This window comes from Annulohypoxylon truncatum, assembly GCF_022578515.1.
Source record: "Annulohypoxylon truncatum strain CBS 140777 unplaced genomic scaffold F4807scaffold_9, whole genome shotgun sequence".
Taxonomy (NCBI): domain Eukaryota; kingdom Fungi; phylum Ascomycota; class Sordariomycetes; order Xylariales; family Hypoxylaceae; genus Annulohypoxylon; species Annulohypoxylon truncatum.
Window position 1 is genome coordinate 1 of NW_025953795.1, and position 13889 is coordinate 13889.

Below are 13889 nucleotides of genomic sequence, written 5' to 3' on the forward strand. Positions count from 1 at the left end.
TATTATTATTATTATTATTATTATTATTATTATTATTATTATTATTATTATTATTATTATTATTATTATTATTATTATTATTATTATTATTATTAAAAAAATTAAATTTAAAATAAAATTCGTAAAAAAAAATTAAATAATAAATAAGTTACGTGATAATGGTTAAATAATTAACTTTGTACTTTTACATTATAATTTATATGGGGAGGTATTTACTTGCCATTTTTAGCTAGCGTGGGTGCCTGGCGCGATTGACCTATTAAAGAATAATAAAAACGTTGGAAACCTGTAGGTATAATCGCGCGCCATCTCGTATTTGCTAACGCTAGTAAAACACTATTTCTTGGTAACGCGATCGGTAACGCGATCCTCCTGAGAGCTCGATATATCTGGATTATGGGTTACATTCTCATCCAGCCGCGCTTCCCTGAAACGCCTAGACTCGGACTATCATATTCAACACCACGAACATGCAGAGCTATAGAATAGGGGCTGCAATATGTAGTAGAAGAAGAGCCCCAAAAGTTATAATGTAAGAAAAAGTTAATTTCATGAGAGCAGTATTTGGCTCAATGCTCGTTGATGTTTGCTAGACAACCATAATTCAATCTCTCACTTTCTCACCGGCCGCATGGGACCCTTTCCGTCTTGTCGATACTCCCACTAGCTCCCTAGATATGCATGTGCACCAAAGATCTCACTATCGTTCTTAGATCGCCTCGGGTAGCTCTCGACATGGATCCATCCCTAGCAAGCAGGGTGGTAGGCCCGTCCCTTCGGTTAGTTGAGGCGAAGCCAACACCAAATGGGGACATCATCAAACCAAACATCCTCTTCGGGAAAGTCACAAGCGCTGATTAGCTGTATGCGAGCTAGATCAATCTCAGGGGTCATCGGTAACATCTCCCGGATTTGCGTAGTTAAGTCCCCAAGGAGATTTTGGGTGGGGGCTATTTGGCCTATATACTCCGAGTCCTTGATAACTATGAGATATATTCACGATATCTAGTCGCTATGTTGTTTCTCTTCTTCCATTGTAGAAGAAACACAGCTTCCCGGCGAAAAGACCTTACTTCAGGCCTGGCCGCTCACTTTCGTTAACCGTCCTTCTGCCCGACCAATTCACTCGCTTTTTCATTCTTACCTGCTCGACTGGCTCCGTTGTTTCTTTCTTTCTTAACCTACTGTCGTTAAAATGAGGCCAGCAACTCTCGCTTTCCTTCTAGGCCCTGTGGGCATCGTAGCCCGGCCTTGTGGCGGTCATCGCCCTCCGCCGACATCGTCTACAATTTCTTCATCAGCATATCCCGTTATTACATCTGCTATCGTCACCAACTCTACCACCACGCCTGCTATTACTCCGTCTGCTAGTGCTACGTCTGCTAGTCAGTCTGCTGTTACATCAGCTACCGCTTCATTCACTTCGACTTCGGCTCCGCCAGCCGCCTCCTCTGTCGCAACCTCAACTAGCCAACTGACTAGTCACTCTACTAGCTCTTCTGCCGCGCCATCTTCCACCTCGGGCAGCAGTACCCCTTCTGACAGCATTGACCAGCTCTTCAAGGCGAAGGGCAAGCTGTATTTTGGCACGGCGGCTGACTCTGGAACCTTGTCTAAGTCGCAAAACGCTGCCATCATCAAGAAGGATTTTGGCCAGTTGACGCCGGAGAATAGCATGAAGTGGGACGCCATCGAACCGACCCGCGGAGGCTTCACCTTCGATGGCGCCGACGCGCTCGTCGATTTTGCGGTCCAGAACGGTCAGAGCGTGCGCGGTCACACCTTGCTCTGGTACCAGCAGCTACCTGACTACGTCAGCGCCATCACGGATGCCACGGAACTCACGAGTGTCCTGGAGAACCACATCAGCACTATCGTTGGAAGGTACAAGGGCAAGGTTCGCGCTTGGGTACGTACTAACTGACTTTGAGGGATAGCGGGAGTAAGATGCTAATCGAGCCTATTTAGGACGTCGTCAACGAAATCTTCAACGAGGACGGAACTCTCCGCGACTGCGTCTTCACTCAGGTGCTCGGCGAGGACTTCGTCCGTATCGCATTCGAGGCAGCGCGTAAGGCGGACCCGGACGCCAAACTTTACATCAACGACTACCATCTCGAGAGCGGCACTTCGGCTAAAACGACTGTCGGCATGTTCGACCACGTGCAGAAGTGGCTCGCCGCCGGCATCCCAATCGACGGTATCGGCCTTCAAGGTCACCTCGGCGGCGGCAACCCCGACGCCAGCGGCGAGCAGGCCGGCCTAGAGAAGCTTGCTACGACCGGCGTATCCGAACTAGCTATCACCGAGCTGGACATCGTCGGCGCGCCAGCCGACCAGTACGTAACGGTTACCAACGCCTGCCTCGCTGTCGAGAAGTGCGTCGGAATTACCGTGTGGGGCGTGAGCGACGCCGTAAGTATCTTTGTTGTGGATTCCAGGTATATATGCTAACATTCCGCAGGACTCCTGGCAATCGCAGAGCACGCCCCTCCTCTTTGACACCAGCTATCAACTTAAAGCAGCTTATACAGCCATCGTTCAAGATCTTTCGTAAGCTATTACCGAACACCTAACAACTTGTACCTATCAACCTTCCCTCAGAATAGAGGCAAACATCTAGAGAGCATAGATGCCCATAATCATAATAATATAAACCATCATCCGCTTTGGCTTAGCCGTGTTCATGATAGGAGTTCTTATAGAGCCAGGAAATACCCATTTATTACGTAGGTAGACAGGTTTATACCGATGGAGTCTCTCCTCTTTGATACTACGGCTAGAAAGAAGCTCGCGAGTGGTTTAATGAATTCCTAAGTTCATGCTAGAGCCGAATTTCAACAATATCCACCTATTAAGTGTTAATATCTGAGGTGATACCTAGACCTATGAGACCCATATTCTCACCCTTAATAGGTACGGATTGCGCGGGACCTTTCTTTCCCGCTCTCCTCCTGGGGTACTAAGTTGCGGTTTAGATATCATTGTCGAGAACGAATCGCGAGTCTACGCCACCCATCTCAGGAGACGATATAAAAAGTTCCGCATTGTATATTGCGTGCCTAGGTACCTAATATTTATTTATATTTATTTTTTAACATTGTTGCCTATGGGGTTGCAACGTACTATCCAGTATACTGCCTGACTTCGAACTGGGGCGTTCCAACAGGTACGAGTTTTCGCAAGATAACCCCCTTTCAAGGAATCGACTCATTCAGCGCATCTATATCAAAGCGAGGATAGGCTGCATTAGTCTGATTGCAGCTTTTCATCGGGAATCTCGGACCAATCGCTAAAGATCGAATCCAGACAAAGCTGGCGTAATGCATATGGGAATGTTAGGTAGGTAATGATAATATGGATTGCAACGTAGTTGACACGAGGCGGACGCTGGAGCAAAGTTATATAAATGCCACCACCGAGATTGAATGACCACAAGCAAAGAGTTGTTGAGCCTTCCATCGACTTGAGCAGCCTCGTCTTTAGATCTGAAGAATGCGGTTCACTTTTAGATCTTCGCTAGTTTGGTTCTCGCGGCTCTCTATGTTGTATTAGCAGTAAGTCGCGACGGTCTGATGTCTCGAAAACCAAGCTCATACGCATCACATCTAATCAGTCATCTCTTCTACCAAACTCGATACTCTCCAACGCAACTTGCGGTCAACCATGCGTTCAACAGTCAGATTGTACAGGAACGTGTAGCTTTTGTTCTACGCCGGCCGAATACCGATGGCAGTGTCTGGAGCCTTAGGTACCTTAGTCATCAGCAGCACAAGGGCGATAACATGTGGGCTATCTGAAGTATTTGAATAGGGGCTGAAATTCATGCTTAGCGCTGTACTCAATATAGGTGTTATATCACGCTGTGTCATACTAACTCTAGAATATGCTCGGGGAAGAAGAATATCTGAGTCTGCATTTCATGGTTATTCAACTATTTAGGTTAGGTTTCTGGGTATCACGGTCAATCAGAGTAGCCGTCCTAAGCGTCATCCCCAGTCTCGGCTTCCATTGATAATAGAAGAACATTCCTTCAGAGTACATGGGTTGAGCCTTTTATTGCTCAATGAACTCTAGAACCATCCCGTCATGACAATCCCTTCATACAGCCAACATGAACCGCCTAAGCGCTAACCTAATTCCATTAGTCCCTCAATAAACAGGGAAGTATACGTCCTCGTAAAAAAGGCCTACTCCCCGACGTGCCTTCAATTAGCTATATCTGCTATTCATGTTAATTGGGTGTTGGCTCTGACGGATATTCACCCTTCTCTTACTCTAAATGGCTGTCCCATCGACTCTTGGCGCATCTCGGAGTAGTGGTATCAACCAAGATGGCTTGTTATTCAGGAAACCATCCACCCGGTCGATCTACGGCCGAATTCCGTGGGAGGAGGGGGCATGTTTCCCAAGACATCATGATGCGCAATCGAGATCAAGATCGGGTCATAAAGGTGCGACGTTTGGCTGCGGGGACATTGATTTCGTCGACATATTCGCCACTTCGTATGTTTCGCGGTAGCTGGAAAATATTACACAGCCATCGGTTGCGGGTTATTTCCCACCGTCTTGTACAAGTCTCTGAGCTCGAACGCCTCGTGGCCGCCTTCGGGCACCTCACCGACCACTCGAGCGGGCTGACCAGCAACGACGCTGAAGCTCGGTATGACCATGTTGGGAGGTATGACAGTGCCGTCCAGGATGCGAACATAGTCTTTGATGATGGCGAACTCTCCGACGACGACGTTCTGGCCAATATATACGTGGCTTCCGACGGTGGCCGCTTGGACTACGGTGCTATCGCCGATGAAAACATGATCGCCAAGTCGGAGAGGGAGGAAGGTGAAGGACCTAGAAAAAAACGATACGGCGTTAGCAAAGAATTACGAAGCTTGACTAGCCTCACGGCGCGCACACGAGTAACTCACCCTTTGTATATACGACCTGGCGGACGTAGACAACATCCTTTGCTCAGATAACAGTATCGACCGATAGCTACGGCGGTGTTGCTACCCGGAGCGGCAGCGCCCGAGCTCGAAGTTGGTTGGGCGGTTCTAGCCAAGTCGCCTCGTATCGTGGCTTCGGCTTGGATGACCGTCTTGCCGCCTAGCATGATGTGTTGTGTTCCAATCAAAACGGCCTTTCGCGACACTTTATTTCCGGTGTCCTGTGAAGGCGCATGTTAGTAAGATAAAGACGATAGTTGTTTGTGAATGGAGCAGCTTACGGTTTCAATGTACTCGCCCTTTACTTGCTTCTTCGACATTTTGAAAGGTTGCGAGCGGGGAATAAAGTGGTTGATCTCGCAGATAATGCTTCGAGGTCGAGGTTCAGAGGCTACCGGGAAACGCGACGCGACAGCACAGCTTCTCGAGTATCTCACCCCACTATCCGGGTCCTAATCAGTTTATCACAAATGACCCACGTTAAGAAGCGAAAATACGAATGACAATTCAACGATAGTTCTAATGTACATAGAACCCAACGCTTAAATACATCGATGCGCTTTTTTATAATACACTTCCAGGTCCAGGTCCCATTGTCATATGCCCTTTGGCCGTGAAGTTGTTCGAGAAACAATCAGTCTGCAAAGGGGCAGCAAAGCCGAAAGCTTTGTTCGAAACACAAAATGTTAGTATATGTAAATACCGAGTACCTTTGAACGCTTAGTTCTATATGTAACTATTGAATATGCGTTCAAGCAGGTTTATTCAAGACATCAAGCTCTGGAACAATAATCATAGATAAATCAAGCAGTTCCAGTGGAAACAGGCTCCGGAAGAGTTTGGAAATTCGATAACGGTAATGCAAATGAACTTACAGTCCAATTGACCCGAAGCTGTAGTTTATCGAACTGATATTGAACTGCAGTTGGTCTGCAGTAGAAATCGAAGTCTACTCGATACGTAACGTTGGAAAGTCGTAGTGTCCCGCTAAAGCCTGAAGGATTCATAGTTGCTATAGACTAGTACTTCATACGCCGCCTTGGCTAAGTAAGGTCACTTTACACCGAGTTAGGGAGTACAGATGGAAGTCTCGGAGTAGTTTTCGGGAGAAAATGGATTCCGGGCCCGGGAAAACGGCCAGGAACGGGGTTGATTGGGTTAGTTCGCTCCGATTGGAGCCTAGAGGGGCTTATCGATAGCTATTGTATCCAATTACCAAGTTCGCATTTTTCTAATGAATTGTGCAACTTTGTAACTTTACGATTTTACCTTTTCTAGTCTTGACGCCGTTTAGACGAGAAATCTTCCGCTCTTTTAATGGGACAAGTATGTTGACATCACAATGGGTGTGCCGTCGTTGTATAAAAGCTCTGGCACAACCTCGAAATCGCCCATTCTTGCGATTAGCTAGCACGGGTACACATCCACTATCTACGATATTCATATACATTATGCATGTCTACGAACGAGGTCGTACCAACTAACACTTCACAAGATGCGCAAACAAACCTACCGCCTATCCTCCTCCAACGTGCACGAAACCTCTGCGCCGAACATGACAAACTCGCAAGCGCCCTCCTGAAGGAGTACGACTCCAAGATCGCCAAGCGCGTGGGTGAATTATCGCGCGTCGCAGCCGCCCTGAAGAAATGGGACGCCGCCCAATCCTCGATACTGGAGCTTAATGCTCTGCTGGAATCGCAAGATGCCGAGTTACGCCAACTAGCCAAGGACGAGTTATCGACCACCAATGCCAACATAGGCACCTTGGCCACTGCTCTGTCGGCCTCGCTTACCCCGCGCGACCCCTTTGCAGATATGCCCTGCTTGCTCGAGATACGACCGGGCCCAGGCGGAATGGAGGGCCGCTATTTCGCCGACACCATACTTCGTATGTACAAGATGTACTGTATACGAAAGGGCATACGCGCCAACGTGTTGAAGCGTGAGGTGGTCGACGGCGCCGAGTCTACCATGCTAGGCATAAGCGAATCCCCGTTGCAAGAAGCAGTCCTACAGATCCTAGACCCCGGCGCGTATGACTTGTTCCGAGGAGAAGCGGGCATGCACAGAGTCCAACGCGTGCCGTGCACCGAAGCGATGGGGCGTACGCATACAAGTGCCGTAGCTGTGTGGGTGCTCCCTCTGTTCTCCGACGATGAGTCCGCCATGCCGAACGAAATGAGTTTGAAAGACCCGAATAGTATATTCTACGTGGATCCGAAGGACGTCAGGGAAGAGAAGATGCGGGCTAGCGGCGCCGGCGGCCAGCACGTCAACAAGACGGAGAGCGCGATCCGGCTGACGCATGAGCCGACGGGTATCACGGTGTCGATGCAAGATTCGCGATCACAGCATCGAAATCGCCACGACGCATGGTTGCTTTTGCGATCGCGCATCGGTCAGCGTAGAAGGGAAGAACGGGAGGAACAAGCGGCGGCGTTGAGGAATAGCGTGTTAAGCCAAGATAAGATCTCACGCACCGGCAAGATCCGGACGTATGCCTACGCCCAGGACCGGTGCACAGATCACAGGGGCGGACTGGATGTTCATAACCTACGGGACGTATTAGAAGGCGGAGAGTTGCTGGATAAGCTCATGGATAGCACGAAGGAATGGCTCGTTGCGAGAGATATTGCAGCTCTTATTGCCGAGGAAGAAGCGGCTGCGGCACCTCCAGGGAAGAAATCGAAGAAATAAACACCATAATCTCATTCCATCGATTATCCTTCCTCTCATACATGCTTACCTCATGTTCATATATAAAGCATATGAGAATCTTGGTAAACTAACTATTCTCAGAACATACTACGAAATCTGAAGCTATCCCAAGAAGCCCATATTTCATCAAGAGCATGGTTTCATCGAGCGAACCCTCTTCTCACTGAAAACGACGATAGAATAAGAGATACTCAGAGTTTTATTTCAGCCCTGGACTGATCTATTATCACATGAAACTTGTAACTTATGGGTAGGACCGGCTACAACGATTCGGCCGGGCTTCACTCCGGATCCGTCGGCTCTTCCGTTCGTCAATTAAAAGCCGGTCTAAGCCGTCACCTTCCGACTACGACGTCATCAGAGCCATCGACGCAATAGACGGATAGTGAGGATCGATCTACATGACTTACTGACACCACACAGATCAACCTCGTATTGGTTTCTGCTCTAATGCTTCCCGAGATACCCCTGGCTAGAAAATTGTTCTCGAATCCAGCTCGGTGCCTAGAAAGGCTTTTATAAAGACGACATCATCCCAAATCGACCAGACCCTCCGCTACGAGTAACCGCTAGAATGGTTGTAGAAGCTCGTGTTCGGACCCCTGTGATATCAGTCCCCAAATTCCGCTATAGAAAGGACATTGCTAAAATGCTTATCGTAGAATTTCGCTAACGGTACCTGATGAGCTTCCTAAACAGGCAAAAAGCCGCATTGCTCAATCGGATTCTGCCGCTCGTCTCATTCGTCTAATTCCCCGCAGATAAGTCACCGCTGACGATGAATGAGAGTGGGTATTCTGCTCGGGGAACGAAATAGGGTAGGATTGGAGAAGTTGTAGATCAAATTACGCCTTATTTTCTACTAGGTACGGCTGATGGGTCTAAGACATTGATTCATGCGTACCTCGAAGGAGGTACAATTCATTGTAGAAAATCCTTGGGGTTTTTGTACAGCATGCCATATGTTGCCATACCAACGATACGAACAGGCGAATGACGCAGATGGATAAGGCCTTGAAGATCTTCGCTACCCGGTTCGGATCGACGGGCACTTGAGCGGCACAGCCAGGCACAGTTCATTTTCCTCTTATTTCCATTCTTCGATTGTTCATGTCTGTCTACGAAGTAGGTAGTCACTTTTTCCCATGTGTCACGCCGCACGGCTACTCGGTACGTTCTCGTCATCACCAGGTGGTATCCGATGGGACATGGGGTGGCAGCTGGGTGGACGACAGGGCTATTTAGACCAGCTACCTATCCTGGTAAGTTGCAACTGCGAGCAATGGCAAAATAGTCATGGCCATGGATGTGGCAGACGGGATTAATGTAGGTACTATGCAGTAGAACGAGTCACCATTTGACGCGGTCTGATAACCCCGGCAGAGCTCAGTTGTTGATGTTGCCTAGCAGCCGCGTGGGTGTTGATCATGATCCACCGTCAATGCTGTTAAAGATTCCTGTATTTCTTTTATTTTGGTTCCTCCTCCATCGCCAACCTTCCCTCCTCTCCACTGCACCCTGACAACCTGCAGCTACCACCTTGGCCAGAGTCTGGGCAAGTGTGAATTTGGATTTGGACAAAGCTTTCTCATTCAATTGGATTTTCACAATTCAGTTTCTTTTGTTCACGACCACGACACAGCATGCATTGGTCCAAGCTTGTTGCCGGACTTTTGTCCGTTGCCGCTGTCGCGGACGCCAGACGGAGCCTTCAGCACGTTGGCAAGAGAGACCCAAAACCAAAGTCTACACTTGCTGATCGTGAACGTGCCCTTGAGCACTTCCTAAATTCCCGTCAAGTCCCAGCCCCCAAGTTCGCCAATGCTAACACGACCAGTAAGAACCCCTCCTACTCACTATCCACTAAATAATGCATAGCTAACCTGTGATATCATCGCGTCAACAGAGTATGCTGTCAACGGCACGGGCATTCCTGACGTCGACTTCGACGTTGGCGAGTCCTACTCGGGCTATCTGCCGATTACTGACAACCCCGATGACACGAATGAGCTTTTCTTTTGGTTCTTCCCGACTTCCGCAGCCAACTCTACGGAGAAGGAGATTCTCCTATGGCTGAACGGCGGCGTAAGTAGCACTTATATTCCTAATTATTGTATTTACTCGATTCTAACCAAGTCTTGAAATAGCCCGGCTGCTCCTCTTTCGAGGGTCTGATCCAGGAAAACGGTCCGTTTATCTGGCAATACGGCACTCTCAAGCCTGTGCCTAACCCTTGGTCCTGGAACCGCCTTACGAACGTTGTTTGGGTTGAGCAGCCGATTGGCACCGGATTTTCGCGTGGCAAGGTTACGGCAACCAGCGAAGAGGATGTAGCCGCTCAGTTCCTCGGATTCTGGAAGAACTTCATGGACTTGTTCTCCCTGCAAGGGTACAAAGTCTATATTGCGGGCGAGTCGTACGCCGGAGCATACTGCCCGTACATCGCGTCGGCCATGCTGGACAAGAATGATACCACCTACTACGATGTAAATGGTATGATGATCTACGATCCTGTTCTCGGCGACGGCACGGTCCAGGACTCGACTACCACCGTGCCTTTCGTTGATTATCACCATGACTTGATGCCGTTCAACGACTCGTTCAGCGCGTACATCCACGGTCTCCACGACTCATGCGGCTTTGCCGATTACAACGACAAGTACCTCGTCTACCCCCCTTCGGGCCCCCAACCGCCCAACTACTCGGCCAGCGTCAGCGATGAGTGCCAGAACCTATGGGGCGCCGTGTTCGACGAGGCGATGAGCATAAACCCGTGCTTCGACATCTACCAAGTCGCCACGACCTGCCCGCTGCTCTGGGACGTCCTCGGCTTCCCCGGCTCCATCGACTACCTCCCCGTAGGAGGCACGATCTACTTCAACCGCACGGATGTGAAGAACGCGATCCACGCCGACGTGAACACGAACTGGGAAGCGTGCGCCTCGCACAACGTCTTCGTAGGCGGCGACTCGTCCGACCCGTCGTCGTGGGTCGTGCTCCCGCACGTCATCGACGCGACGCAGAACGTGATCATCGGCCACGGCTCGCTGGACATGATCCTGCTGCCCAACGGCACGCTCCTGACGATCCAGAACACGACGTGGGGCGGGCAGCTGGGTTTCCAGTCGGCGCCGACCGAGCCCTTCTTCGTGCCCTACCACACCCTCAGCACGGCGGACGAGATCGAGTCGTCGACGGACGAGCTCGCGCTCAGCTCGATCGCCGGCGCCGGCGTGCTCGGCACCGCGCACACCGAGCGCGGCCTCACGTACGTGTCCGTCGACCTCTCGGGCCACATGATCCCGCAGTACGCGCCCAGCGCCGCCTTCCGCCAGCTCGAGTTCTTGCTTGGCCGCGTCGATAGCCTGAGTAGTCTGCAGCCTTTCACCACCGAGCCGAATTACCCGCAGCCCCCCGCCAGCGCGCTCGGCAACGGCACGGGACCCGCGACTTCCGCTTCCGGCGGGGGTAAGGCGAGTGCCGCCAAGGAGGGAAGCGACGCTGGCAAGAAGAGCGCGAGTGCGAAGCTACGCATCAGGGGCGCTGGTAGCGCGGCGGCGGCGGCGGGCGCGGTTGCTATGGGTTATTAGGTGTAGCCTCCTGGCAGCTAGGTACATACATAGCAGCTACTTAGGAAAGAATCCTAGTAGTTACATAATTGAGCCCTTGAGGTAGTAATGAAATGAAACTAATGAATGAATCCTATGAATGTCTTTTGAATTCTGTTGATGGTGACTGTTGGTAAAACTACCCAGGTACTAAGTCTACTGTCTGGATGTGAGGTAGGGGGGTAACTGCGGAGTACTACTACGCACGTACGATGAAATCGGGATGTCTGGTCGATGACAAGATTCCATTAATATATAGATATATAAATGTGTTAAACGTCTATAATAAACAGTATGGATGTTATAAATAAAAAATGAGTTAAAATAAAACAGAGGGTTGCAAGTGAATTGAACCTGCGTGAGTGACAAAAAGATGGGCGTAGGGTAAGATATGCCTCGCTGCAGAGCACCAACCAATTATTCCGGCGGACTAGCTCAATGAGCCAATTCTTCGCCTCGGGAAGGGAATCTAGACAGCCTCTCTTAGTGCGCCATTGCTAGTTGCTGGAAGGCAGACATTTAAGAATACCTATAAGGCCTTTGCAGCTTTGTCAGGTTGGCCAATGCACCGGTGACTACGTAGGTGCCTGGTACGCTGGTAAATTTACAACTTGTCAAAACACACGAGCCACCTTCGGAAATCATGAATTGTTTGAATAATCATACTGAATTGATACATGAGGGGAGTAGAAAAGCGAACTACACCATGTCCTACCCAACTAAGTCGTATCAGAGGGTTGTCATAGGGCATCGCCCGACTCGTCAATCCAGCCTACCGCTCATTCTCATCCCCCCTTTTCTCCCTTCGCTATGGTATCAACCCAAGTTACATTCGTCATGATAAATTCGAGAGTCCTCCCCTCCCGTTTTTGCTTCCTCCTAACTTAATCCCCAACGCCTTGCTAATTTTCAAATACCGGATATGGATATACAGGTTTTTTCGTGACAGTGATAGTGTTGCTCGAGGCCGGACGATCATGGCTCCAGGAGGCCCTTTCCTTCCCTTCGCTTGAGTTCCCTAAGCTCTCGCAACACGGAGAGGACGCCGTTGTTTCGCAGTCGTTCGAGGACAATTTTCATGCCGTCGCGAGACTTGATCATTTGGTCGTCAGTCTTGTTAGATGCGATGGACTCAATACTGCGCCGGATCCGCTCGGCACCCCAGCCAGAGATCCACTCGCCGAATCGCCGCGGACCATGTTCCTCGCCATCATCGACAGATTCGTCCGCCGTCCTCTCGTGTCTCTTACCGCCACCTAGAGTAGATCGGTAGGAAAAGGTCGTCGTAACGAAGGTGTTGGGGGTCAACGGTCGGGGAGCCGAGTGAGATACTGCCGACATAGCCTGATCAGGGGGAGTGGTGGAGTAATGTTGCTGCTCGACTACACTCAGCACTCCCGTGTAGTTTAGGTTCTTGCTCTCGGTCTTCATCCAGCCTTCCTTGATGTCTACGACGCTAGTCTCGAGGACGTAGCTTGACTTATCACCGCCTCCACCGGTGACACTGCTCGGCAACAACTTTACCACGGCCGACGGCAGACGAGTCTTCTTCATATGAATACGGGTCGTGTGCAGTCGACCGGTCTTGGGGTCGACGTGCGACGAGATAGTGTCGGTGGAGAGCACATGGCTCGAGAAAGGATTAAGCTGAGGCGAGTAGTACCTTAGGAAGAAGGCGAGGGTCACGGTCGGGAATGGGTGGGAGTAGGTGTGGTTGGTGGTGTGGGTGAGGACCATCTTGATAGTGGCGAATTCTTGCCTTTCCTCAAGTACAAGATTTAAATATCGACAACTTGAAAGCGGGGTCCAGAAAAGTACGGTAGCAGCGGTACGTAGTCGAGTCTCTCAGAAGGGTTTCGTCGGATTTCGATTGTAGACGTCCCTGAATCCAGAGTATTTAAATCGACATGAGGCTGGTTCGTGGAGGCTTCGATGCTCTTGCCTCGAAACCGTTTACACAAAATTTCACTATTTTCTTCCTTTCTCTTCGTGCCTCTTTTTGAATTGGATTGAAATGGGTATTGGCCTTCAATAGAGGCAAGTCAAATTAATATTTAAACACTCATGAGCAATTCGTAGATTGTTTGAGCGGGCGTAACTATGTATGTAATAAAGAAAAGGGGAAGGTGAGAGGAGGGGCGGGAGGCGGAAGATGATACCAGGTGATGCGATGATGTGTGTTTTCTGTGTGGTGGATGGTTGGTTCATGGCCTGTTGGAGCGAATAAATCGTCGCAGAACATTCGACCGCCAACTAATCCGTCCGAGCCCCGACGCTCAAAGCCAATTTTTAATCTGTAATAAATTGATCCGACCCGCCGATCGAATGCTTGGTCATGCTTTTGATTGGTCGAACCTTCTTCAGAATGCGGGGAAAGCTTAGTCCTTAAGTGGCAATGCCCAACTAGCATCATATCGACCAATCAAAATTCAGCATATACACACCTTCATATGCATTCTCCAGGCCTTACTGTAGACTTAAGCCAGACTGCCAGACTGAGCTTCCATCTGCCTACCGCTTCTGACAACTCGATGACGATCCTGACAAAGAGATGGGGTCCAATGCATATTTCGTATTCTTTTGTTCTCTTGTAGAAATTTCTGCCTCCACGGTA

General features: G+C 49.7%; 5 protein-coding genes across 5 annotated transcripts; 3 read left to right on the top strand and 2 right to left on the bottom strand.

Moving 5' to 3' along the window:
• Nucleotides 1-1028: 1028 nt before the first annotated feature.
• On the top strand, nt 1029-2766 carry F4807DRAFT_389751 (glycoside hydrolase family 10 protein). Its single transcript, XM_047995886.1, has 3 exons — nt 1029-1909; nt 1969-2415; nt 2465-2766. Exons 1-3 carry the CDS (start codon nt 1196-1198, stop codon nt 2555-2557), a joined length of 1254 nt encoding a protein of 417 aa, XP_047855978.1. The 5' UTR covers nt 1029-1195; the 3' UTR covers nt 2558-2766.
• A 1761-nt stretch (nt 2767-4527) lies between these two features.
• On the bottom strand, nt 4528-5449 carry F4807DRAFT_389778 (trimeric LpxA-like protein). Its single transcript, XM_047995887.1, has 3 exons — nt 5228-5449; nt 4929-5167; nt 4528-4851 (listed from the first exon to the last, which is right to left on the bottom strand). The coding sequence occupies exons 1-3, from the start codon at nt 5264-5266 to the stop codon at nt 4533-4535; spliced, it is 597 nt and encodes a 198-aa protein (XP_047855979.1). The 5' UTR covers nt 5267-5449; the 3' UTR covers nt 4528-4532.
• Nucleotides 5450-6274: 825 nt separating this feature from the next.
• F4807DRAFT_450697 (release factor) lies at nt 6275-7646 on the top strand (the record flags this gene model as incomplete). The annotated part of the gene is made up of 2 exons (XM_048000157.1): nt 6275-6362; nt 6442-7646. 2 exons carry the CDS (start codon nt 6275-6277, stop codon nt 7644-7646), a joined length of 1293 nt encoding a protein of 430 aa, XP_047855980.1.
• A 1435-nt stretch (nt 7647-9081) lies between these two features.
• On the top strand, nt 9082-11344 carry F4807DRAFT_389833 (alpha/beta-hydrolase). Its single transcript, XM_047995888.1, has 3 exons — nt 9082-9503; nt 9574-9752; nt 9815-11344. The coding sequence occupies exons 1-3, from the start codon at nt 9311-9313 to the stop codon at nt 11255-11257; spliced, it is 1815 nt and encodes a 604-aa protein (XP_047855981.1). The 5' UTR covers nt 9082-9310; the 3' UTR covers nt 11258-11344.
• A 466-nt stretch (nt 11345-11810) lies between these two features.
• F4807DRAFT_417722 (MSF1-domain-containing protein) lies at nt 11811-13518 on the bottom strand. The gene has a single exon (XM_047997263.1). It carries the CDS (start codon nt 13010-13012, stop codon nt 12251-12253), a length of 762 nt encoding a protein of 253 aa, XP_047855982.1. The 5' UTR covers nt 13013-13518; the 3' UTR covers nt 11811-12250.
• Between the last annotated feature and the right edge of the window lie 371 nt (nt 13519-13889).

Bases quoted from the DNA above. Each gene is read 5' to 3' on its own strand.
- F4807DRAFT_417722 (XM_047997263.1), bottom strand. From the start codon at position 13,012: ATGGTCCTCACCCACACCACCAACCACACCTACTCCCACCCATTCCCG.
- F4807DRAFT_389751 (XM_047995886.1), top strand. From the start codon at position 1,196: ATGAGGCCAGCAACTCTCGCTTTCCTTCTAGGCCCTGTGGGCATCGTA. The intron at 1,910-1,968 runs GTACGTACTAAC...GAGCCTATTTAG, and splicing joins AGGGCAAGGTTCGCGCTTGG to GACGTCGTCAACGAAATCTT. The intron at 2,416-2,464 runs GTAAGTATCTTT...AACATTCCGCAG, and splicing joins TGTGGGGCGTGAGCGACGCC to GACTCCTGGCAATCGCAGAG.
- F4807DRAFT_389833 (XM_047995888.1), top strand. From the start codon at position 9,311: ATGCATTGGTCCAAGCTTGTTGCCGGACTTTTGTCCGTTGCCGCTGTC. The intron at 9,504-9,573 runs GTAAGAACCCCT...TCGCGTCAACAG, and splicing joins CGCCAATGCTAACACGACCA to AGTATGCTGTCAACGGCACG. The intron at 9,753-9,814 runs GTAAGTAGCACT...GTCTTGAAATAG, and splicing joins TCCTATGGCTGAACGGCGGC to CCCGGCTGCTCCTCTTTCGA.
- F4807DRAFT_389778 (XM_047995887.1), bottom strand. From the start codon at position 5,266: ATGTCGAAGAAGCAAGTAAAGGGCGAGTACATTGAAACC. The intron at 5,168-5,227 runs GTAAGCTGCTCC...GCGCCTTCACAG, and splicing joins AGGGCGAGTACATTGAAACC to GACACCGGAAATAAAGTGTC. The intron at 4,852-4,928 runs GTGAGTTACTCG...GTTTTTTTCTAG, and splicing joins CCAGGTCGTATATACAAAGG to GTCCTTCACCTTCCTCCCTC.